The sequence below is a fragment of the Geotrypetes seraphini genome, chromosome 6, assembly GCF_902459505.1.
Source record: "Geotrypetes seraphini chromosome 6, aGeoSer1.1, whole genome shotgun sequence".
In the NCBI taxonomy this organism is placed as follows: Eukaryota; Metazoa; Chordata; class Amphibia; order Gymnophiona; family Dermophiidae; genus Geotrypetes; species Geotrypetes seraphini.
This window is the reverse complement of record NC_047089.1, coordinates 145,989,040-146,015,062: the sequence shown is the minus strand read 5'-3', so window position 1 is coordinate 146,015,062 and position 26,023 is coordinate 145,989,040. Positions and strand designations below refer to the sequence as shown.

General features: G+C 44.0%; 1 protein-coding gene across 4 annotated transcripts in view; it reads left to right on the top strand.

Moving 5' to 3' along the window:
- Window positions 1-26,023, top strand: part of RFX8 (RFX family member 8, lacking RFX DNA binding domain) — a 169,325-nt gene that overhangs the window by 101,853 nt on the left and 41,449 nt on the right. For all 4 annotated transcript variants that reach the window (XM_033947736.1, XM_033947735.1, XM_033947734.1 and 1 more), the window contains one exon: window positions 25,442-25,555. In XM_033947736.1, coding sequence (XP_033803627.1) covers window positions 25,442-25,555 — 114 coding nt within the window. The remainder of the gene's footprint in view (window positions 1-25,441; window positions 25,556-26,023) is intronic.

Here is a 26,023-nt window from a genome sequence, read left to right as displayed (position 1 = left end):
TATATATACATATACACACACATATATATATATATATATACATATATACATATACATATATATACATACATACATATATATTGTAACCGGGACTGTGGTCCAACCGGGACTCCACAGCTCCTCCAGTGGTTACCAACAAAATAGCCCTAACGTGTGACCCGAAATGGAGTCACCCTGCAGGATTGCACCGCTACCAATTTGGGCAACAAAATCAAAACACACCAATGGAGTTTAAATCAAAAATATTTCACTTTTACTTATTCTACATAAAAGTCAGTGGCTCATAAATAAAGATGAAAATGGCAAAAAGCAAAAACTCCAGTAATGCAAAATACAACAGAGTCCAAATGAAACAGCACCAAAAAAAAAAAAAACTGTCCAAACTTTCTCTGAGTACTAATTTAGTCCCAGTTGCACCTGAGGTTTCAGCTCTCCTCAGAGCTAGCACCGCCTGCTCCCAAGCAGGTAGTTCAACAAACAAAAATAAAGTTCAGGGCACTTGTTCTCCAAACCACAGTGCTCAAAGTTAAAGCCTCTGGCAGCCTAAAATATCACTGCCGGGTAAAGGAGAGTGTCACAGGTTTTGCAAGACAAAAGCACCACTAATAGCTTTCAAAATTCCCTCCCTGGGTGTTAGCAAAACCTCTCCCCAATTGACACTCTCAGCTTTCTCAAAAAACAAAACAAAACACAAGCAAGCAAACAGTTCCAAAAACCCACAACTCACTGTTTGCAGCTTGTAATCAGATCCACCTGCATGAGCTCAGCAAAGTCGGTATCATTCTCTTTAAAACTTTCCTGACATTCCATGGGCAGTTCCTCCTCTGATACAGGCAGCTCCTCAGCTTGTCCAGCTTCTAATAGCTCCATGGGTATGGGTCTATTGCTCCTGCTTGGCCCAGGGGGTTCCTCAGGGAGGCAAGGCCTGAACCTCCTCCTTAGCCTTCCTGCCTGTCTGATTTCCACTGCTGGCTTACATACCCTAGGGCCCCGCCCTACCCTGGCTGAGTCAGCAGTGTGCAATGAGGCTCTTGGGCTCCCCCGGTGGTGACCTGGATACAGCTCATCTACCTCACTGTCAGAAAGCTCAAGCTCCCTCTGGTGGCCAATAGAAAAATGATCAGAATCAGGAACCGGAGGGACCTTGGAATGTCCCTTCCTGGTTTTCATTTTTACTTTTACCCCTGGCCTAACTGGGACCTTGGCAGGCCTTGTGTCGGACTGGTCACAATATATAATCCAAATTTGTGCACACTGTCAAGATGTGCATAAATTAATAGGTTAATGAGCTCTTAACCAACAACTTAAGTGCATAAGAAAACAGTGCCCAAACATGCAAAGGAATTAAAATTTTGTTTACGGGTATAAGCACGTATATAGAGTCAATTAACCAAACAAGGAAAGGAGCTAAAACATGAGTTAGAAAAAAGTCCAAAATAAAAAGACTAATGGTCCTAGCAATTTACCACCCTAAACTGCCTTCTTAACAGAAAATATTTAACACATAGATAAAGGACCTTGGTCTTCAAAAGATCAGTTAGTACTGATCTCATTAATACACTAAAAGCAGCCAAGTGTACTAGCAAAAAATACAGGCAAGACCATATAATTAATAGGGCTAGATGCTACTAGCTTCATATCTACCAAACAAAAAGTATTCTGAAAATGTAATATCCACAAAGTTATACAAAAAATCACAGTAAAACCAAAAATTAATGTACAGCATAACTCCAACAGCAAAAAAAATTACACTATTACATTAGAAGTATTTTGAATAAACCACATTAAAACAAAAGTTTCCTTTCAATTGAAAGAGATTTGCCTCATATGCATTTCGGCCATGTAGGTATTTAAACATCTCTATTATATCTCCCCTCTCCTGCCTTTCCTCCAAAGTATACATATTGAGATCTTTAAGTCTGTCCCTGTATACCTAATGATGAAGACCATTGACCATTTTAGTAGCCTTCCTCTGGACCAACTTCATCCTGTTTATATTTTTTGAAGGTGAGGTCTCCAGAATTGTACACAATATTCTAAATGAGGTCTCGCCAGAGTCTTATACAGGGGCATTAATACCTCCTTTTACCTAATAGCCACTCCTGGCCCTATGTACTCAAGCATCCTTCTAGTTTATGCCGTCACCTTTTCAACCTGTTTAGCCACCTTAAGATCATCACATACTATCACACCCAAATCATCTTTCATGCACAAAAGTTTTTCATCCCCTAAATTGTACTAGTCTCTCAGGTTTTTGCAGCCCAAATGCATGACCTTGAATTTCTTAGCACTAAATTTTAGCTGCCAAATTTTTAACTATTCCTCAAGCTTTGCAAGGTCCTTCCTCATGATATCCACACCATCAGGGGTATCTACTCTATTGCAGATTTTTGTATCATCTGCAATGACGCAAATCTTACCAGACAGCCCTTCAGAAATATTGCTTACAAAATGTTAAGTTTCGGTTCTTTGGCCTGTTCATTTTAAGGCACACCACTGGTATCATCCCTTTCCTTAGAGCAATCTCTTGCATCCTGTTGTTCTCTCTGTCAGTATGGTACCATTCATCAGATCATATGCTAGTCTTTATTGTTGGCCAGAGGAAATGGAGAACATAAGAACATAAGAATAGTCTTACTGGGTCAGACCAAAGGTCCGTTAAGCCCAGTAGCCTATTCTGATGGTGGTCAATTCAGGTCACTAGTACTTGGCCAAAATCCAGAGTATCAACATTCCATGCTACCAATCCAGGACAAGCAGTGTCTTGTCCCATGTCTTTCTCAATAACAGACTATGGACTTTTCCTCCAGGAAATTGTCCAAACCTTTCTTAAAACCAGCTATGCTATCCACTCTTACCACAACCTCTGGCAATGAGATCTAAGTTCCTGAGCTTAACTATTCTCTGAGTGAAAAAATATTTCCTCCTATTAGTTTTAAAAGTATTTCCCTGTAACTTCATCGAGTGTCCCTTATTCTTTGTAATTTTTGCCGGCGATCTTTGGGGGGGGGGCGGGTTCTTTCAGCAGGAGGGGTTGGGCACCCTCCTGCTGCAAACATCGGAGGGGGGTTGGGGAGACTGGTGGCTGTAGCTGCGGCCACTATACTAATCGCAGCAGGGAGATCCTTTGCTGCGATAAAGTATAGCGGCCGCGTCTACTTACCATGTAGGCCAGCATTTTGCTAGTCTACATTGTAAGCATCTCCCGCTCTGCTAGGGAGACATGCAGGGCCGCCTAGGTTCGCCTAAGGCTACTGCCTAGCCTTAGGCGAGCTTAGACGGGCTTGTGGGCCTCCCTAGGCTCCCGGAGGCGCCTTCAATATAGGCGGCCTGCCTGGGCAGCATTTTTTTAGAAAACGTGCCTCCCGATTGGCTGATTAGACAGCTGTAGGATGTCTACAGCTCCTACAATCGGGAATCAGGGCCTAAAGGTTCGCCTTCCATTCTATGGCATAATTAAGGTTAGTTGGAGCAACAGAACGCAGTGTGAAGATCCAATGCTGCTCCCTTTGCCATAACTTGTTCCTAAAAGGGCAAGATGGAACCAGAGAGAACATCTGTTGCACTATAGGGAACAGGATGATGACAATGATGCACTTACCTGTGTGATGAAATATAACGAACACACTCCGACACTGATTAAAATTATGAAACACCATTTGAATATTTTGTGAGCTCATCCAGCGTTTACTAATCTGAAGTGGGTGTTTTCTTACAATAGGAATATGAATCTGAGGGACCATCTTTGTCCAACTGTGTTGCAGACACCTGAGGGGATGAGGAGGGGGTGGTATCATATGGCCACTGGCGGTGTGGCCACTGTGTTGCTTGCACCATGATCTAATCTAATCTAATCTAAACCTTAAGTTTATATACCGCATCATCTCCCTGAGAATGGAGCTCGACACGGTTTACAAGAACTTAAAATAGTGGGTAGAGAAGAAGAAAAAGGATTACATGAACTTATGTGTAGAAGGGGGGAGAGAAAGGGGGAAGGATAGAGCTACAATTTGCTGAAAAGCCAGGTTTTCAGTTGTTTGCGGAATAACTGAAGGGAGCTCAGGTTCCGCAGCGGGGTGGTGAGGTCGTTCCAAAGACCTGTGATTTTGAAGAGAAGGGATTTTCCCAGTTTGCCTGAATAGTGGATGCCGCGTGGAGAGGGGAAGGCTAGTTTAAGCCTTTGGGCAGTTCTGGAGGAGTCGGGACTGGAGGAGTTGAAAGACAGTGGGATAAGAGGAGGCAGGATTCTGTGAATGATCTTGAAAGCCAGGCAGAAACATTTGAAATGGATTCTGGAGATTATTGGAAGCCAGTGAAGTTTGGCAAGGAGTGGGGAGGCATGGTCAGACTTGCGTTTTGAGAAGATCAGTTTGGCTGCAGTATTCTGGATTAGCTGGAGTCATAGAATACTTTTTTTGATAGATTTAAGTAGATGGCGTTGCAGTAATCTAGTTTGGAGAGGATGATGGATTGGACAAGGATGGCAAAGTGTTGTTGGCTGAAGTAGGATCTAGCTTTCCTCAGCATGTGAAGGCTGAAAAAGCATGATTTTGCCAAGGAGTTGAGGTGGTCATTGAGGGAGAGAGAGGAATCGATAGTGATACTAAGGACCTTGCATGAGAACTCGAGCTGTAGTGTATCGCCTGTGGGTAGTGCGAAAAGTGTGGGCAGGTGTTCGAATTTTGGGCCGAGCCAGAGTAGTTTTGTTTTAGATTCGTTTAGTTTCATCTGTACCGAGAGGGACCAGGCACAGAGTCTCATTATGCAAGCTGTAATGTTTTCGTGGAGGTTGGTGAGGTTCTGGTCAGTCTCAAGGAGGACAAGGATGTCATCTGCATAAGTGTAGATTGTTTCCAGGGGGGATAGTTGAAAGAGTTTCAGGGAGGACATGTAGATGTTAAAGAGAATAGGGGAAAGGGGTGATCCTTGAGGGACACCGCAAGATGGAGTCCAAGGAGTGGACATGGTGCCATTTGTGTTGACGGTGTAGGAACGGGAGCGTAAGAAGTTTGAGAACCACATTAGGACGGTGGAGTCGATTCCAATCTCGGAAAGTTGGTAAAGTAGTATGTCATGATGGACGACATCAAAAGCAGCGGAAAGATCGAATTGTAGTAGGACAGCGAATTTGTTACGTGAGTGTAGTTGTTGTACCTTTGAAATTAGGGAAACTAGGAGGGATTCAGTGCTAAAGCAGGGTCTGAAGCCATTTGGTAGGGGTGAAGAATGGAGAATCTCTCGAGATAGGAGGAGAGCTGGGTAGCAACTATGGTTTCTAGAAGTTTGGTAAGTAGAGGGATATTTGCTATGGGACGGTAGTTTGATGGTAGGGAGGGGTCGAGATCGGCTTTTTTCAGAATAGGTGACAAGGCAATGTGGCCCATTTTTGTGGAGAACAAGCCTGATAGTAGAGCAGAGTTAATGAGTCTCGTAAGGGAGGAGATGGCCTGTGCAGGAATGTTTTCATAAAGGTGAGATGGGAAAGGATCTAAGATGCATTTGCAGGATTTCAGTCTGAGGCAGAGTTTAGAGATCTGGGGTTCAGATATGGGTTCAAATGTCATCCAGGATCTATCCGCTGGGATAGGGTTTGAGTCATTGGGAGGAAGAGAATTGTAAGAGACTGTTAGAAGGTGCAAGTTTTCAAGATGTTACTAATGACAGGATCTTCGATCTTAGGGTTGTGACATCATGTAAATCTGAGAATGTTATATATTTACTTATCTGCTCCTGTGGTCTTTACTATGTGGGGCAGGCGTCTCATTAATTGAGGATCCACCTGACAATATTGGCACTGTGTATCGGCAAGAAATCTAATGGAGCCCCTTGTAGAACATTGCATTCAATATCAGCACTCTTTTGCCTCATTTCAGTACAGGGTGCTTGAACAAGTAAAGCTGACCGCTCGGCATGAGGACATTCGTCGCAAGTTACAGCAAAGGGAGTAGCATTAGATCTTCATGCTGCCTTCTGTTGCTCCAGCTGGCCTTAATTATGCCTTAGAATGGAAGGCGTTCCTTTAGTGCACGCTACGTCAGCGCTTTGTATTACATGTAAAACAATTTAGACCTGCATGTTCAGGGCAAGCAACATTGAGATGTGTTAACATCTGTTTGACCTCCTGATGACGCATAATGGAAACGGGGTACACCTGTAGGGACTGTAATCGTGCATTTAACGCTTGGATATAAAGAATGGATTTACACAGATGCAAATAGCCTATCAGTTGAGAATTAAAGACAAGATAGAAATCCCGATGGATCGAAAGGGACAGAAGCGAGAGAGACAGAAGGAGGAAAAAAGTTCAAGAAAGTAACAGGCCGCAAATTTAAGTGTATGTACACAAACGCAAGGAGCCTACGGAATAAAATGGGGGAATTGGAAGCTATAGCACAAACCTAGACATCACCGGCATCATGGAAACTTAGACATCATCGGCATCACGGAAACATGGTGGAACAAGGACAATGTCTGGGACACTGTACTACCGGGATACAAACTATACCGCAGAGGCAGAATAGGACAAAAAGGTAGGGGTATTGCTGTATACATAAAAGAGGGGATATAGTCTATCAGAGAGAACACGCCAGAAATGAACAATAAGGTAAAGTCTCTATGGGTCAAAACACCGGGAACAAATGGAACGGACATGAAGATTGGCATCTACTACCGACCCCCAGGGCAGTCCAAAGAGACTGATGAAGAAATGATGCACGAGATTAAACACGAATGCAAGGGAGGCAATGAAGTTATCATGGGCGACTATCCAGGAATAGATTGAAACCTAGGCAACTCTAGCTGCAGTAGAGAGACCAAGTTCCTGGATGCTGTAGGTGATTGCTTCCTGGTCCTTGTCATGGAAAATACGAGAGGAAATGCAATTCTAGACTTAATTCTAAATGGACTACGAGGACTAGCACAAGGTATAGAAGTAGAAGGGACACAGTGATCACAACATGATCCACTTCACAGGAACAAAATATCGATCACAGGAACAAAATATCTAATCTACTCTAATCTTCCATTTGTGAGTCACACATACCTATATAGGCTCAAGGCAACAGATGAAAGAGGAAGGGGAAAGTAGTAAGGGAAGGGGGCATGGAGAAGCATGAGAAGGGACTTAGAAGTAGGGGGTTCTATACAGAAACTAAAACAGTTAATTGTCAAAGAGGTGAGTCTTCAGGTTTTTTCTGAATGTGGTTTAGTTTGTCTCTTCGGCCGGTGCAGGAGGCAGCAGGCACCGGTGATGAAAGCAGCCGTAGGGAGAGAAGAGAAGTGGCAGAAGAGAGAGGAGGGAAGCAGACAGGCAGCGTGGGGTAGCAGTGAGAGGGAGCTCCGCCCATCCCCAACGTGTCATCACCAGCATCACCACCAGCGTGCCCAGACTCCCCCTTAAAAGGGAGAGACCGCGGCGCTACAACTCTAGCTTCGGCCGGTGCGGGAGGCAGCAGGCACTGGTGAAGAAAGCAGCTGGAGGGAGAGAGGAGAAGCGGCAGGAGAGAGAGAAGGGAAGCAGGCAGGCAGCGTGGGGTAGCGGTGAGAGGGAGCTCCGCCCACCCCCAATGCGTCACCACCAGCGTTACAACCAGCACGCCCAGACTCCCCCTTAAAAGGAGGAGAGCCAACGGCGCGCAGCCGTTCTGCGCACGGCGAAGGCGAGCGGCAAAGACGCTCGCTTTAGCGAGAGTGCCTTTGCGAAGGAGCCCTTGGAAGGAGCCAGGAAGCTAAGCCGACTAACAGAGAGCCCCCAAAATGTAAGATACTCGCAGGGAGCTCAGCAGCACCAGCACAACTCGCAACCAACAACCAAAAGGAGGAAAGCTAACAGGAGGTCAGGACACACATAGCCGGCTGGGACAGAAGGTTCACATAGACACAGACAACTCAGAAGGGGAACAGGATATGATCCTCCACGGAAGCCAGAAGATGAGCTTTCCAGTCTTCTGCACCAGCTGCAGTATATATGACTACCTCCCCTCGGGGACTAGGGCATACGTTTGCAAGGAGCTGGATAGCCTGAAACAGCAAGTCCGGCTGCTGGAGGGAACTGTGATAGAACTAGAAGAACTCCTCGCCAGGAAAGAAGAAAACCGCAAGCAGGAGAAGTTGCTAGGGGAGTCCAGTACAAGCGAAGTGATCGAGGAATTGGAGAGATTCATCGAGGAAGCCCATCAGCAACATGTGGAGGACCCAGGGCTGAAGATCAGTACCCGAACACCAACCATGGATGAGGGCCCAGGCGATATGGAAGGAGGCACCATTACAGTTGAAGAAGAGGCTGAAGCAGAGATCGAGGATGACTACACACTTAGCAGAAATGAGATCCCGTCTGGGGATGCATCACAGAAGAGAGAAGAGGTCCTACACCATGGATACAGACTTGAGACCCCCTAAGAACCCCCGAATAAAGAAGACAGGAATCATCGTTGGAGATTCCATCATATGCAACGTGGACAGCCACATCGCAGGAGGAAGGTAGATAAACTGGTCACCTGCCTGCCGGGTGCAAGAGTGAAGGATGTGGCCAGCAGGATCACCAGGATCATAGACAGTGCAGGAGGAGAGGACACTGCTGTGATTATCCACGTGGGAACCAACGATGTGAACAGACAGAAGTACGACAGGGAAGAATTGAAGGGCCAACTCCGCTTACTCGGAAGAAAACTTAAGGTCAGGGAGGTGAAAGTGGCCTTCTCTGAAATACTCCCGGTACCGAGAGCGGATGGAAAGAGACAGGATGAGCTGCGAGAAATCAACACCTGGATGAGATGATGGTGCGACGAGGAGGGTTTCAACTTCATGCGCAACTGGACGGCATTCTGGAGAAGAAGCAGATACTATACAAAGGACGGCCTTCACCTCACCAAGCAAGGAGCAAGAGTCTTGGCTGAAAACATGAAGAAGACCATTGAGAAGACTTTAAACTAGGGAACAGGGGAGAGCCGACCAGGGCCGCCATCAGGGCAGTACCACCAGTCCTGCATTCAGGGGCCCGGAGCTGACAGGGGGCCCAGGCTCCCCCAGGGTCCTAGGCCACAGTCTAGGGGGAGGGGCGGTCTGCCCCACGTGGACAGTAGAGAGCTGGACGGGGGACCCGTGGAGTTCAATACATCTCGAGCCGCGAGGCTCGTCTTCTGTTCCTGCCTGCCCTGCCGCTCACATATAGCCGATTGCAAGTGTTCCCAGATGTCAGCGCTGACGTCGGAGGGAGGGCTTAAGCAAAGCCTGCCCTCTGACGTCAGCGCTGACGTCGGAGAATACTTCCGGTCGGCTATTTGTGCGCGGCAGGGCAGGCAGGAACAGAAGACGAGCCTCGCGGCTCGAGATGTATTGAACTCTGCGGGTCCCCCGTCCAGCTCTCTCCTGTCCACATGGGGCGGACCGCCCTTCCCCCTAGACTGTGGCCTAGGACTCTGGGGGAGCCCGGGCCCCCTGTCAGCTCTGGGCAGGAAACAGAAGACAAGCCTCGCGGCTTGAGCTTCGTTTTGCTGAGAAAGTTGCAAAGATGGGCTGGGAGGCAAACGCGGAACACAAAAGGGGGGAGGGAGTGCGTTTTGGACACAAGGCATGAACTTGGGAGAGAGGAAGGGAGGGAAAGAGATGCTGAGGTGGGGGAGAGAATGGGTTTTTGGACACAAGGCATGAACTTGGGAGAGAGGAAGGGAGGGAAAGAGATGCTGAGGTGGGGGAGAGAATGGGTTTTTGGACACAGAAGGCATGGACTTGGGAGAGAGGAAGGGAGGGAATGAGATACTGAGGTGGGGGAGGGAATGAGTTTTTGGACACAGAAGGCATGGACTTGGGAGAGAGGAAGGGAGGGAAAGAGATGCTGAGGTGGGGGAGAGAATGGGTTTTTGGACACAGAAGGCATGGACTTGGGAGAGAGGAAGGGAGGGAAAGAGATGCTGAGGTGGGGGAGAGAATGGGTTTTTGGACACAGAAGGCATGGACTTGGGAGAGAGGAAGGGAGGGAAAGAGATACTGAGGTGGGGGAGGGAATGAGTTTTTGGACACAGAAGGCATGGACTTGGGAGAGAGGAAGGGAGGGAAAGAGATGGTTGTGTACACGGGAACAGAAAAAAGGAGAATTTTTGGTCATAGGGAGGGAGTGATGTACAGAAAGTGGCATACCAGGGTGGGGGGGGCGGTCCGCCCCGCCCTGGGTTTACGTCCCAAGGGGGTGCACAGCTGGCCACCTTCCAGTGTTCTCCCTAGGCCGACAAACTGCGGCTCTTTAGTCACTTGAGTGCCACCGCCGCCATCGGGAACAGGCTGGCGCCAAGTTCTCCCTGCTTTTCCCTGTGGGGCCGGCCAACTCTCGCCACTCACGTCAATTCTGACATCGGAGAGGACGTTCTGGGCCAGCCAATCGCTGCCTGGCTGGCCTAGAACGTCCTCTCCGACGTTAGAATTGACGTCGGGTGGCGAGAGTTGGTCGGCCCCGCGGGGAAGAGAAGCAGGGCGAACTCAGCGCTGGCTGTTCCCGATGGCGGCAGTGGCAGCCTATTCCCCAGTGGCGGTGGCAGCATTTTCCCAATGGTGGTGGCATAGGGGAGGGCAGGGAGAAAAAAAGGGGGGACAGGAAGCCAGAAAGAAAGAAAGGGGGCAGGGTGAAACAAAGAAAAATGGGGCACGGAAAGAGAGAGAGAGAAAGACAGACATACAGAACAAAAGAGGGTGTGGAGAGAGAAAGAAGGGGGCAGGGTGAGAGAGAGAAAAACAGACATACAGAAAGAAAGGGGGTATGGAGAGAGAGAAAAAGAAAGAAGGGGCAGGGTGAAACAAAGAAAAAGTTTGGGGAGGGAATGAGGTCTGGAGGAGAGGAAGCATACAGGAGGCTGAAAGAAGGGAAGAAATATTGGATGCACAGTCAGAAGAATAAAGTGCAACCAGAGACTGATGAAATTACCAAAGGTAGGGAAAATGGTTTTATTTTCAATTTAGTGATCAAAATGTGTCTGCTTTGAGAATTTATATATGCTGTCTATATTTTGCACTATGGCCCCCTTTTACTAAACCGCAATAGCGTTTTTTAGCACAGGGAGTCTATGAGCGTTGAGAGCAGCGTGGGGCATTCAGCGCAGCTCCCTGCGCTAAAAACCGCTATCGCGTTTTAGTAAAAAGGGAGGGGGAATATTTGTCTATTTTTGTATAGTTGTTACTGAGGTGACATTGCATAAAGTCATCTGCCTTGACCTCTTTGAAAACCCGCGGAATATAAATGATAATTAACATTTTCTCTGCATACAGCGTGCTTTGTGTTTTTAAAATTTTATTGTTGGTAGATCATTTTGACTTGGCCACAAAGGTAAGGGGGAGGGAGGGAGGTGAACTGCTGAAAGACATCTAGTAATCCTTGAAGGCTTGACTGTGCAGGGAATTTTTTTTGTAAAATCATGTTTTGTTATGTGACTGGCATTATTTAGACTTTAATTTCTATGAATGAATAGAATGAAAATGATATAAATTACTTGCTTGTTTTTATGTGCGGTGTGCTGAAGGAAAGTGGAGAGAGAGTGGGCTGAGGACGCTGAAGGGAAATGGGGAAGAGAGAATGGGGAGAAGACGCTGATTTATAAATTGGCAATTGTACAGAATATTGTTTCTTTTTTATATTCATCCATAGCTGCATGTTAATGATGTGCTCATATGCACTTATTTAACATCATAACATATACATCATCATTAACATGCAGCTATGGATGTGTAAGGACAGGCTGAGGAGGATGGATGGGAAGGAAGGAAGGTGCACATATCAACATATCGTACATTTTTAACATGCATGATGCAGCTATAGGCAAGCAGAGGAGGATGGGATCATACAGATGTGTATGTTCAGATATGCGCTCAGATGTGTAGTTTTTTCTGATATATTTATTAAGCTTACAGTATTTATAAAAACACATTTAATACTTGTTACAAAAAATATTGTGCAATTGTGATCTACTTCTGGCCTACAAAGGTCAAAAGAAATCCTTAACTGAGATTTTACATTCAAAAGTGAATTATAGCTACTAGCACTATTATTTATTAGTTATTTATTATGCAGATGTTTGTTAGTTTGTTATTAGTTCAGTATTAGACATATGTTAGTTTGTTTAGAATAGATAGGTATAGATTAGTTTAGTTTAGGTTAGGTTAGGGCCCTGCTGAAAGAGTCTACCTTGACGTGGTTGCAGGCTTACAAATCTTTTGGTCAAAGAGTGCGGCGACAGAGAAAAGTATGTGTGTATTCTGCCCATGGAAGAAGGGGGGGAAGGGGTGCGTGGGGGGCCCAATAGGATTGCTCAGTAAGGGGCCCAGAAATTTCTGATGGCGGCCCTGGAGCCAACAATCAACAACCAGTCGATGGCCCGGGCATCAGCTGATCCCAAAGAAGGAACTACGAACAACTGCTCAGAAAAAGGGAAACAGCATGTTGTAATCGAAAGTGACAGAGAAAGAGCGCAAATAGATACAAAAAGGATTGTGAAAACTAAAAAGTCCAAGAAGGTAGTACAAAGGAAGCTCAAATGTATGTACACGAATGCCAGAAGTTTGAGAAACAAAATGGGGGAACTGGAAGCACTAGCAAGACGAGAAGAACTAGATGTCATTGGAATAACAGAAACATGGTGGTACGAGGAAAATGAATGGGACACAATACTGCAGGGATACAAACTATACAGAAAGGATAGAATAGGGTAAAAAGGGGGAGGTATTGCCCTGTATGTCCAAGAAGGAGTAGAATCTATCAGTGAAGGGAAGATGGAAGGAAAAGAAAAACTGGAGTCCCTATGGATAAAGATTCCTAGACAGAATGAAACAGATACTAAAATTGGCCTCTACTATCGACCCCCAGCACAGACGGAAGAAGCAGACACAGAAATGATAGAGGAAATCAACCATGAATGTAGAACACGTAACGTAACGATCATGGGAGACTTCAACTTTCAGGGGATAAACTGGAACCTGGGAACCTCAAAATGCGGCAGGGAAACAAAGTTCCTGGAAATAATAGGGGACTGCTTCCTAGAATAAATGGTGGGAGAACTGACAAGAGGAACCGCATCCTTGGACTTAGTCCTAAATGGCATAACTGAAAGGACAACAGATGTGGAAGTCACGGTTCCGCTGGGGACGAGCGATCACAACATGATCAATTTTAAAATTGGTATCGGGAAGGAGAAACGAACCAAGACCCAAACCACAACCTTTAACTTCAGAAAAGGGAGTTATGACAGCATGAGAGCCATGGTTAAAAAACGGCTTAAGAAAAGGATAGTCGAAATCAAAACGGTCGATCAAGCATGGTCCCTACTAAAAAATACCATCACCGAAGCGCAGAATCTCTACATTCCGCAGATAACCAAAGGAAGGAATAATAGGAACAAAAGAGAACCAGCTTGGCTAACCAAAGGAGTGAGGGATGCAATAAGGGAAAAGAGGAACTCTTTTAAAAAATGGAAATGCGAACGAACAACAGAGGCATGGAACAATCACAAGGTCGACCAGAAGAAGTGTCACAAGGCGGTAAGCAACGCCAAAAAGGTCTATGAGGAAAAGATAGTGCAAGAAGCCAAAAACTTCAAGCCCTTTTTTAGATACATAAAAGGGAAAAAAACAGCAAAGGAGGCAGTGGGCCCTCTCGACAACCAAGGAAGAAAAGGGTGCATCAAGGAAGACAAACAGATTGCAGATAGGCTAAACTCATTCTTTGCATCTGTCTTTACCAAGGAGGACACTGCATCAATGCCCGAAACAGGGAAAGTATTCAAGGGAGGAATTGAGGAAAGCCTCACCACAGTGAATGTGGACTTGGACATGATATACTATCAGATCGACAAACTAAGAAGTGACAAATCCCCTGGACCAGATGGAATACACCCGAGAGTGCTAAAGGAACTTAAGGTAGAAATCGGAGAGCTATTACAATCCCTAGCTAATTTGTCAATTAGATGCGGGCAAATACCAGACGACTGGAAAATAGCAAATGTAATCCCAATCTTCAAAAAAGGATCGAGAGGAGAACTAGGCAACTATAGACCTGTGAGTCTTACGTCGGTGCCTGGGAAGATGGTTGAAGCACTAATCAAGGATAGCATAGTGTAACACCTGGAAAATCACAACCTGATGAGAGCAAGTCAACACGGCTTCAGGAAGGGGAAGTCATGTTTGACGAATTTACTTCAGTTTTTTGAGAAGGTGAGCAAACATATGGACAGCAGAGATCTGGTGGATATAATATACTTGGACTTCCAGAAAGCGTTCGACAAGGTTCCACACGCTAGGCTTCTGAGGAAACTACAAAGCCATGGAATAGAAGGGGATATACTAAAATGGATAGGCAAATGGCTGGAGAACAGATTGCAGAGAGTAAGCATAAATGGGAAGTTCTAGGATTGGGAAAAGGTGACAAGCGATATGCCCCAGGGCTCAGTTCTTGGGCCCATCTTATTCAATATGTTCATAAATGACCTGGAAAAGGAAACAACAAGTAATATAATCAAGTTTGCAGATGACACTAAACTATGTCGGACAGTTGGGTCACACATGGACAGCAAAGAACTCCAGAGAGATTTGAACTGGCTAGAGAAATGGGCGGAAAAGTGGCAGATGAAGTTTAATATAGAAAAATGCAAAGTGATGCACCTGGGCAGGAAAAATAAGGAACATGAATATAAAATGTTAGGTGTGACATTGGGCAAGAGCGAACAAGAAAGGGACCTGGGAGTACTGATAGACAGGACCCTGAAGCTGTCGGCTCAATGCGCAGTGGCAGCAAAGAAAGCAAACAGGATGTTGGGCATGATAAAGAAAGGAATCACAAGTAGATCGGCGGACGTCATAATGCCGCTTTACAGAGCAATGGTCAGACCACACTTGGAGTACTGTATCCAACACTGGTCTCCCTACCTAAAGAAGGATATAACCCTGCTGGAGAGGGTGCAGAGGCGAGCCATGAAGGTAGTAAAGGGTATGGAGAATTTGAGCTACAAAGAACGCCTCGGAAAACTGGGCTTGTTCACCCTGGGGAAGAGAAGACTGCGAGGGGATATGATAGAGACTTTTAAAATTATAAAAGGATTCGACAAAATACATTAGTGATTTCTATTCCGCCATTACCTTGCGTTTCAAAGCGGATTACATTCAAACTAAAACAAAATTACATTCAAAATTTGATGGAATAGAATAAGCGATGACATAGAATTTTTAAGGTAATATATATTGGGTAAAGAGTTACCAAAGGGAAGTGGAGGTCTTTAGGAGATAAGAATAGGGTGAAATTATGGGTTTTAGATAACATTTGGTAGATAAAAGAGTATTAGAGAGATCTAAGGGTAAATAGAGTGTTGGATATTGGGTTGGGATTGGTTGTGCTGGATAGGTTTTATGTGTTTTTTGAAGAGTATGGTTTTAATGTCTCTCCTGAAGACTTTGTAGTCTGTAGTCGAAGATAACAGAGTGGTGATTTGTCTGTCCAGTTTAGCTGCTTTGGAGGCTATTAGGTTATCATAAAGTTTTTTTCGTTTGACATCTTTGGATGATGGGTGAGTGAATAGTGAGTGGGATCTTCTGTGTCTGGTTGAGGAGGATTGATTTAGTAGTTATTCCAGTAGGTTGGGCTTTCTCCGTTGAGAGCCTTGTAAAGTAAGCAGTAGAATTTGAAGTGCACTCTCGCTTCTATTGGAAGCCAGTGCGAGTCATGGTATGCCTCTGTGATATGATCATATTTTTTAGGAAATAGACAAGTCTCAGGGCTGTATTTTGTATTGTCTGCAATTGCTTCATCATGGTCGCAGGACAAGGTAGGTATAGTATGTTGCAGTAGTTTATCATCCCAAGGATAAGAGATTGTACCAATAGTAGAAATTGCTTCTTTTCGAAGAATGTTTGGATTTTTCTTAGATTTCTCATGGTCATGAACGATGCCTTTATTATTTTGTTAATTTGGGGTTGCATGGTGCAGCCTCTGTCAATTGTGACTCCTAGCAATTTTAGTGTAGGTTGTATTGGGTATGAGATCGAGTTTATTACAAGATTAGTTAATGTTGGAGTTTTGTTGTTTTCTAGTAGGATGAAATTTGTTTTGTCAGTGTTAAGTTTTAATTTGTGCTCTGTCATCCAAATTGCAACTGAATCGAGAGTTTTGTGTATTGTGCTTATCATGACGGGTTCTGGTTGGTCGAAGGGTAGGACAATGTATTATGCTTGTCATGATGGGTTCTGGTTGGTCGAAGGGTAGGAGAATAGTGATGTCATCTGCGTAGCTGTATGAAATTATGCCATGATTATCTAGGTAGTAGCTGAGGGAGGCTATGTATATATTGAATAGTGTAGGTGATAGGGGTGATCCTTGGGGAACTCCGCAAGGGTTGGACCATGGTTCTGATTTTTCTTGCATTGTTTTGACTCTGTAAGTTCTTGATTGTAGGAATCCTTTGAACCATGCAAGTACTTTGCCTGAGATTCCTATTGAATCGAGAGTTTGTAGAAGCATGTCGTGGTCTACCAAGTCGAAGGCTGCAGAAAGGACTAGTTGTATCAGCAGGATTTTCTTGCCTGTACAGAGGTGTTGTCTTGCAGTGTCCATTAGTGTTCCTAGTAGTGTCTCCATGCTGTATTTGGCTCTGAATCCCGATTGTGTGGGGTGGAGTATGTTGTGATTCTCTAGGTAAGAGGCTAAAGTTTTTGCTACGAGACCTTCCATCAGTTTGATGTACAATGGTATTGAGGCAATGGGACTGTAATTGGATGATTGGTCTTTTGCTCCTTTAGGGTCATCAGGATAGAGCAAGAAACACCGTTATTCACGTTGTCAAATGTGACTCGGACAAGAAGTCATGGACTAAAATTGAGGGGCAACAGGCCCAGGATAAATGTCAGGAAGTTCTGTTTCACACAACGAGTGGTGGAAGCTTGGAATGCTCTCCCGGAGGAGGTTGTGACGGAAACCACCATTCTGGGATTCAAGAGCAAGTTGGATGCACACCTTCTTGCAAATCACATTGAGGGATACGGGTAAAACAGGGTCTTCATCAGGGAGCACCTAGCTTAGCCTTCGCGTGTGCGGGTCGCCGGACTAGATGGACCTAAGGTCTGATTCGGTGAAGCCATTTCTTATGTTCTTTCCTGATAGCTTCTGGTAGATTATTCCAGGTTTTTACACCCAGATAAGTTAGCATAGAGTGGAAGATTCGATTGTAATGGAGGTATTTTGTGGATGGCAGGTTTAGTTGGATTCTGTTAAGGATTCTTTTTGATGTCAACCAGACAGTACAGAATAGTTGGATGAGAGGGGCGGCTGAGTTTCCGTATAGAATCTGGTGTAGGATACATGACAATTTGAAAATTATTCGGGATGATATTGGGAGCCAATGTAGTTGCCTGATGAAGGTTGTGATTGAATCAAATTTCTTTAATTTGTAGATTAGTCTGATGGCTGTGTTCTGGATGAGTTGCAGTTTGTGGATGAGTAGTATTGATGCAGAGGTAGGCAGAGTTGCAATAGTCTAGTTGAGGTAAGACCATCATCTGAACTATCAGAGCAAAGTGGTGTGGGTGGAAGTATGGTCTTGTGAGGTGCAGTTGACGCATAGTGTAGATGGTCTTTTTCTGAAGGTTGGAAATTTAAGTGTCATCTAAGATGCAGCATAGTATCTTGGTGGATTTTTCCATTATGAGAGTGATGCCTGATGAAAGAGTGAGGTTAGATATAACATTCTGTTGTGCGGTGCGGAAACCAATGGCTTTGGTCATAGTGGCGTTCAGTTTCAGCTTGTTGTTCATTGCACAGGTATGAAATTTATCTATATTGTTTGAGATTTTTTTTCAGCAATATTAGGATGGTTATTGGTTATGGGGATGAGGAGGAAGATGTCGTCAGCATAAGATAATACAGTTTTGTCTTCCATTTTAATGTGTTCCAGCGAGCTCTTGAATAAATTAAATAGGACTGGGGATAGATTGGGGATAATGGGGAGCCTTGTGGGATGCCATAGAATGCCTTTCAAGAGTTGGAGTATGATTCTTGCCTTTTGACCAAGTATTTGCGATTTTGTAGGAAGTCAGCGAACCATTTCAGTACAGTCCCTGTTATTCCGATTTCTGAGAGTTTGGTTAGGAGTAATTGGTGGTCCACTGAGTCGAAGGCTGAGGAGATATCAAATTGGAGCAGTATTGCCTGATGACCCAAGCTTAGCAACTGTTTGATTTTGATTAGAGTGATAATGAGAAGCTTGGTGCTGTGCTTTTTCGGAAGCCGTATTGGGATGTATGAAGGCAGGAGTGTTGCTCTATGTATGAGGCTAGCTGCTTGCTGACATGGGACTCAAGGATTTTAGTGAAGATCGGAATGCCAGCAATCATTCTGTAGTTAGATGCTATGGAGAGGTCTGCTTGGGCTGTTTTCGGTATAGGGGTTAAGACTATTTTACCCATTTATTTGGGTAGATGCCCTTGGTTCAGGGAGCTATTTAGCAGGTTGGTGAGCCAGCTAATGATATGATGCGGAGCTGCAGAATGAAGATATCGAGGACAGTTGTCTAGGGCAGTGTTTTTCAACCTTTTTACACCCATGGACCGGCAGAAATAAAATAATTATTTTGTGGACCGGCAAACTACTAGGACTAAAATTTAAAAACCCCATTTCCGCTCCATCTCCACGAGCTTGGTCACCTCAGTAATTATAGAAAAATAGACAAATAGTGCAAAATATAGACAGATGTAAATTCTCAAAACTGACACATTTTGATCATTAAATTGAAAATAAAATCATTTTTCCTACCTTTGCTGTCTGGTGATTTCATGAGTCTCTGGTTGCATTTCCTTTTGTCTGTGTATCCTTTCTTTTATTTCTTTCTTTCTGCATTCAGGCCCAAGAATTGTCCCTTTCTATTCCCTCCCTCTTTCCTTCCTATGTCTTTAGTGCCCCCAGTGCCTCCTTCCCATGTCTTTAGTGCCCCCAGTGCCTCCTTCCCATGTCCTTAGTGCCCCTTCCTGTCTTTAGTGCCCCTAGTGCCTCCTTCCCATGTCTTTAGTGCCCCCAGTGCCTCCTTCCCATGTCCTTAGTGCCCCTTCCTGTCTTTAGTGCCCCCAGTGCATCCTTCCCATGTCTTTAGTGCCCCCAGTGCCTCCTTCCTAAGTCCCTCTCACTGCCTTCCAGACTTTGTCCCACCCCCCACCCCCAAAGCCAGCCTGCCTGCCTGTCTACCTCCCTGGCCAAAGGCAGCCTGCCTGCCTGTCTACCTCTCTCCCTCCCTCCCTGGCCAAAGCCAGCCTGCTTGCCTGCCTACCTCCTTCCCTCCCTGTTGTGCAAAAAAAAAAAAAAAGCCTCCCTCCTTCCTTTCCCCAGGTCGGCTGCTATCTTACCGCCCTGCTGTTGCTACTGCTAAAGCCAACAGGAAGTCTTCTTTCCGACGTCAATTCTGACGTCAGAGAGGATGTTCCGGGCCAGCGACAGGTAGGGACAGGAAATGATCGCCTGTCCCGTTGTCCCTGAGCACATCTTCGGGACGCTGTCCCAAAGCTGTGTGTGGGGACAACGGGACAAGAGGTCTGAAAACGGGACCTATGGTCACCTTAATCTTTCCGGCCCTGCACGGACCGGCAGAAATTTCCTGCGGACCGGCAGTTGAAGAACAGTGGTCTACGGGGCTGCTTCGTAAGGCTAGCTTTGATATTAGTTTATTGGTATCAGGGATGGAAATGTTAGTGAATGAAGACCAGATCTGGTCTGCTTTTATGGGTTCAGTGTATTTCATATAGTTGTGTTGGAAAGTGTTTGTTGTGGCTAACTTAGCAACTTCCGATTGGACCAACTTGACTTTGTTGAGAAGAAATCTGCTAGCTCATGGGCTGAGATTTTATTAGAGAAGGTTGCAGATTCTTGGTTTGGGTGGGATGTCAGTTGTCGAACTAGGCGAATCAGTTTTTTGCTGTCAGTTGTATTGCCTCCTATTTTACTTGCGTAGTAGTTTTTCTTTGTTTCATATATATTGTCCTATTTATTTATGGTTGCTCTCAATTGTGTTCTGTGTTCTGGTGTCTTATTTTTCCTCCATTTCCTCTCTAGTCTTCTGCATACAGCAGTTGCTTGTCTAGTCTAAGGAGTCCGTAAACCAGGGCGAAGTTCGGTTTGATTTTATTATGCATGGGTGTAGGGGGGATACAGTATCTAGGGCTTTGGCTATGATTTTGTTCCAGTTGGTTATCATTGAGGTGCTGTTATTCGTGGGGGGAGGGAGTGATTTTGATACTAAGGACTCCTTTTACGAAGCCGCGGTAGCGGTTTAACATGCATAATAGCGCGCGCTAAACTGCCGGCTGCACTAGCCGCTACCGCCTCCTCTTGAGCAGGCGGTGTTTTTTTGGCTAGCATGGGGTAGCATGTGATTAAAAGTGGCTTCGTAAAAGGAGCCCTATATTCCAGAAGAAATCAGGTCTTGTTTTCCTGCGGACTAATCTTGTGTCTTTAGTGGCTTTGGAGTTCAGGTCTGTGTCAGTTAGGGTTAGGAAGAATTCTAGGAGAAAGTGATCTGTCCATGGGACAGGGGACCATTTGGCCCTATTGACTAGGTTAGGGGTAGAGGATGCAAACAGGTCTAGGGTATGGCCTTTTTCATGGGTGGGGCCTGAGGGTATGATTATGATATGGCAGTCCTCAAGTAGAGACTTGAGTTTAGTGACTTCTTTATTTTCTGCAGATTCAAGGGGTAGGTTGATGTCACTGAGTATGATTAGTTTGTCATGGCAAGTGAGGTTTGTTATTATTTCCATCATTTTTGTGATGGAGTCTGAATTAGTGCTAGGGGGTCTGTAGAGTAGGAGGATTCTGACGTTCTTGTGTGCGAGGTTGTGCTTGCTTCCGAGCTTGCAGGTGATATATTCTAGGTCGAGTTGGGAGCTTGAGTCTGACTAGGCAATTGTGTATGTAGATTATTGCCAGGCCGCCTCCTCGTTTGAGCTTTCTGGGAAGATGAAGAATGTTGTGACCCTGTGGGCAGAGGTATGAGAGTTCAGGGCTTTCGAGGTCTTTCAGCCATGTTTCTGTGATGAATGTCAGAGCAGTGTCATTGGATGTGATTAGATCATTTAGGATGAAAAACTTGTTTACCACTGATCGAGCGTTAACATATATGCAAGGGAAGGTGATTTCATTAGGTTTTGTTGATTATTTTGTAGGTAGTGGGTTGTTGAGGGGTTTAGGATTCGTTTGTTTTCGGAGATTGTTGTGATTGTGTTTGTTCCAGAGTATGGGAAAGATATGCTGAGGTTGTCCAATGTATTCCGTCAATTGGTTTTGAGTTTCTGGTGGACTGGCTCTTCATTGCTTGTAGTTCCATGGGGGATTGGGGTTATTGTTGGGAGATATGTTGTGTAAGGCTGTGAGGGTGAAGAGGCATAGGAGAGGAAGTATAGGAATAAGAGGAGGCTTCATCATGAGGGTTCATGCACGAATACAGGATGTCTGGGGTGGTACTTGGAGAGACCTCCCAGGAAAGAGACTTGGGAGTTCTAATCGACAAGTCGATGAAGCCGTCCATGCAATGTGTGGCGGCGGCGAAAAGGGCAAACAGAATGCTAGGATGATAAAGAAGGGGTTCACGAACAGATCGGAGAAGGTTATCATGCTGCTGTACCGGGCCATGGTGCACCCTCACCTTGAGTACTGCGTCCAGCACTGGTCGCTGTACATGAAGAAGGACACGGTACTACTCGAAAGGGTCCAGAGAAGAGCGACTAAAATGATTAAGGGGCTGGAGGAGTTGCCGTACAGTGAAAGATTAGGGAAACTAGGACTTTTCTCCCTCGAACAGAGAAGATTGAGAGGGGACATGATTGAAACAATCAAGGTACTGAAGGGAATAGACTTAGTAGATAAGGACAGGTTGTTCACCCTCTCCAAGGTAGGGAGAATGAGAGGGCACTCTCTAAAGTTGGAAAGGGGATAGATTCCGTAAGATTTGCCTCTTTGAGGATGATACAAAAATCTGCAATAGGGTAGATGCCCCTGATGTTATGGAGAACATGAGGAAGGACCTAGCAAAGCTTGAAGAGTGGTCCGGAATTTGGCAGCTAAGATTTAATGCTAAGAAATGCAAGGCCATGCATATGAGCTGCATAAAACCAAGGGAAACGGTACAATTTAGGGGATGAAGAACTTTTGTGCACAAAGGAGGCGTGGGATTTGGGTGTGATAGTGTATAATGATCTTAAGATGGCCAAACAGGTTGAAAAGGCAATGACAAAAGCTAAAATGATGCTTGGGTGCACAGGGCGAAGAATGTCCAGTAGGAAAAAGGAGGTATTGATTAGAGAGCTGAACGGGGACGATGGGAATCCCATGTTCCACTCTGTGTATAACTTCCTACTAACCTATTTTCATTATCCAAAGAAGTGTCAGTCTCTAGTTTTCCTGTTTTCCACTGTTCTTTTAGGATGTGGAAAGGAAAAGCACAGTGATTCCTCTTGCTCTTCATAGAATTCTCCAGATATCTGTAGCTTCTAATTACAGATTTATTTATTTTCTTATGGTTTGTTTTCAGCTTAGTCTTTGCCTTACTAAGGCCTTTTCTCAGCCAGCTAGATTTGATCCTTGATACCTTATCACATTTCTTTCTGGGTCGGCCCACAATTCATTATACTTCATATTATTTGGTCACCTTTCTGATTTTTGGCTTGTTCAGGAGCTTGGCTTCCTGATCCTTTAAACACAATTGTGTACTCTAAATTTTTCCCAGAATTTCTGCTTCTTCTCTATTTAGTCTATATTTTCTATTCCCATCTCTTTTTGGGAAACTTCTGTGCGACGTTCCACTTTTCTGGACTGGCCTGATATAAACAACAAGGAAAGAAAATTATTTTACCTGATAAATTTATTTCCTTTAGTCCTGCTAGACCAGTCCAGAAACCCTCTTTCATTGATTTTCTTTCAGTTATGTAATGTCTACATCTTTTCCTGTTTGTTTCATGTCAGTTAAATGTGTCTCACTTGTTGGTACATGTATTTATTATAACTGGAAGTTTACTCTTGAGTATGCAATATGGACATACAGTAAAATCATGGGGAGGGGGGAGCTGCATTTGTTTACCTACTGGGATGCAGGAGGAGATCCTGAACACTGCCCCGTGCACCCGCAGCAGTGGCTGGGCCCGGAGGAGGAATCGGGCAGGCATTGAGGAAGACGGACCCTTGACGTCATTGGGTCCATCTTTCCTGCTTCTGAATTGCTTTAAATTGGTAACCACTGCCGCGGTCTTTTGGGAGCTGCATTTGTTTACCTACTGGGACGCAGGAGGAGATCCCAAACATTGCCCCTTGCACCCGCAGCAGCGGCTGGGCCCGGAGGAAGAATCGGGCAGGCACTGAGGAAGACGGACCCTTGACGTCATTGGGTCCGTCTTTCCTGCTTCTAAATTGCTTTAAATTGGTTACCGCTGCCGCGGTCGTGGCCACAGCCGCGCAGCCGCAGGGCATGGCCGAAGGGACGTGCCCTAAGGGGCAGGTCTCGCCCCTTGGGAGCCCCTTAGAGCAACGAGGAGCCAGGTAGCGAGAGCTCAGGTATATAACTTCAATCTGTTACTATGGGTAAAAGGAAAATCAAGCCTAAGAGCTCAATGCCTGCTGTTTCTGGCCCTATGGATAGACACTTGACATTTTCTACAGAAATTTCATCACGACCTTTACCGGATATGAATTCTCCCATATCAGGAGCATCGTTGAGTCCCCTCGAAAGGACACCCCCCCCCCCTTCATCCAGTACTTTGTGGTAGCGGGAATAATATGCCCGCTATATCTACTGAATTAGTGATATCATCTACTCAGTCACGTAAACTAGACTTTACTGAAATACCTAAACCACTTGAATTTTCAGGTGTAGTACTGGATCAACCACTAGCAGTGGAAAAACAAGATATTACCCTCAAAGATTTATGGTTAGGTATTTCTAGAGTTGAAGGGTTTCTCAGAGAATCAGTGAAACAAACAGTGCACTATTCACATTCTTTTCATCTTTCTTTTCATCATTCTTTTCATCACATTCAGTGTCTCAAAAGTTTGAGAATATGGATTTTAACTTAAGTTCTTTAGATAAAAGACTAACTGTGGTTGAAACTCAAAGTAATACATTGCAAGCTGTCTCAGTATCTGCTGTTAAGGATTCTACAGTGTTACATTCTAAAATAGAAATGTTGGAAAATATGCATAGAGCGAGGAATCTACGCTTGGTTAATTTCCCAGTGACTCACTTATTATCTCCTGAAATTTTTTTAAGGAAGTTTTTTAAAGAAATACTGGGATTACCCAATCCGGAGAATTTCCCAATCAATAATTGTTATTATATTCCGCAAAAGAAAATACAATCCGACCAGGAGGTGGACCATCTGGTAACAAGTGAAATAAACCTGACAGAGTTTTTGGAAGATACTCAGGATGTTATTCAGAGTAGGTCCACTATGGTAATAACATGCATGAGTGAGATAGATAAAATGCTAATAATGAAACTTTACTTTAAAAATAGGTTGACAAAATTTTGTGGAGATTTGGTTATAATTTTTCCTGATGTCTCAAGAGCTACGCAACTAAGTAGGAAAGAATTTTTGAAATTAAGAACAAGAGTTTTAGCTCTTGGTGCATCTTTTTATCTAAAATTTCCATGCAAATGTCTTGTTAAATGACAAGACATTGAATATGCATTTTGGGATCCTGTTCAACTGCAACAATTTCTAATAGCTCGAGAACAGAAATGATTTTTCCTATTGTTTTAATGATTCATTACTGAGTTATCGGTGGATGTAAGATTCCCAATAGTAATTGAATGGTTAAGATTCATTATGAATCAACAACCAATTCTTTGTTTTCCTTATTTTTGTTAGTTGGAAAGTTGCATGTCTCCCCAATATTTGTGGGCTTGAAAAGGAATGTTTGTGTTGTATAAATTGTCAAAAATTGCTGTAAGAAACCTTTATCCTTGATATCTTTTGATATTGTAAATCATTAAATTTATAAATTAAAAAAAAAATAATGGGGAGAGAGGGTGGGATAGGGATATTTCTGTCATGGTTTCATTCTCATGCAAGGTATTGACGGTGGGGTTTGTTGTGGGGATTTTGATTGATTATAAATGCATATGTGATTGATGTTGTTTGTGTAGATACTGTACTGCATTTTTGTTAGCTTTGGAAAATCAATAAAGATTTTTTTTAAACAAATCATGATTGCTATTGCTATTCAACATACTGAGCATTCTAGGGCTGCACTATTCCCTTAAAGGGGTACTATTCCCATAAAGGGGCAATTCACTTAGAACTACTTTGTTCTTTGTCTCCTTCTGCTGTGAATGGATGTAACCCATTTGTCTGGTAGGACTAAAGGAAACATAATTATTAGGTAAGACATAATTTTTCCATCCTCACTTCCTTTAAGAAAATGATATATTGACAGATTTTTATATAATAGGTGGAAGACCTTGTTGCTTTCTTCTGGAAGTCCTTGTCATATGATGCTGTGATTCTCATGTCATTGCCAGATGTTTGCCAACTATTTAAATGCTATGACATACAACTATACAAGGCAGGTGGACATTTCTTCACATTTAATTATGCTGATTTGCTTGTGTATATTCAGCAGTTTAATTGTTAGAGCTTGTGTAGAGTTAATGTAAAGTGCAGCCCAATAGCCTACACACTATCAAATCATATAGTCAGCACTTAACCTCAGAACTGATGTTCACATCTCAGTTAATGAATCATCTTTTCAATGCTTCATTTTCTATGCTATTTTTCAACAGAAGTATATATTTCTTAGGTACCAAAATCAATGTAATGTTGATAGAATAGTAAACACGTCTTTACAAAATATATAACAAACACTATTTAATTTAACAGACACTAAAATTGAGTTTCACTATAAACTTGTTATTGTTAGATGAGTTTTTATTACCAGACTTTAAATGCATATATAAAGTAGATATTCATTAAGAATATTCTCATTTTTTATGCCTTTAAGAATAATCCAGAAGGCTGAGTTCATCAAAAATAA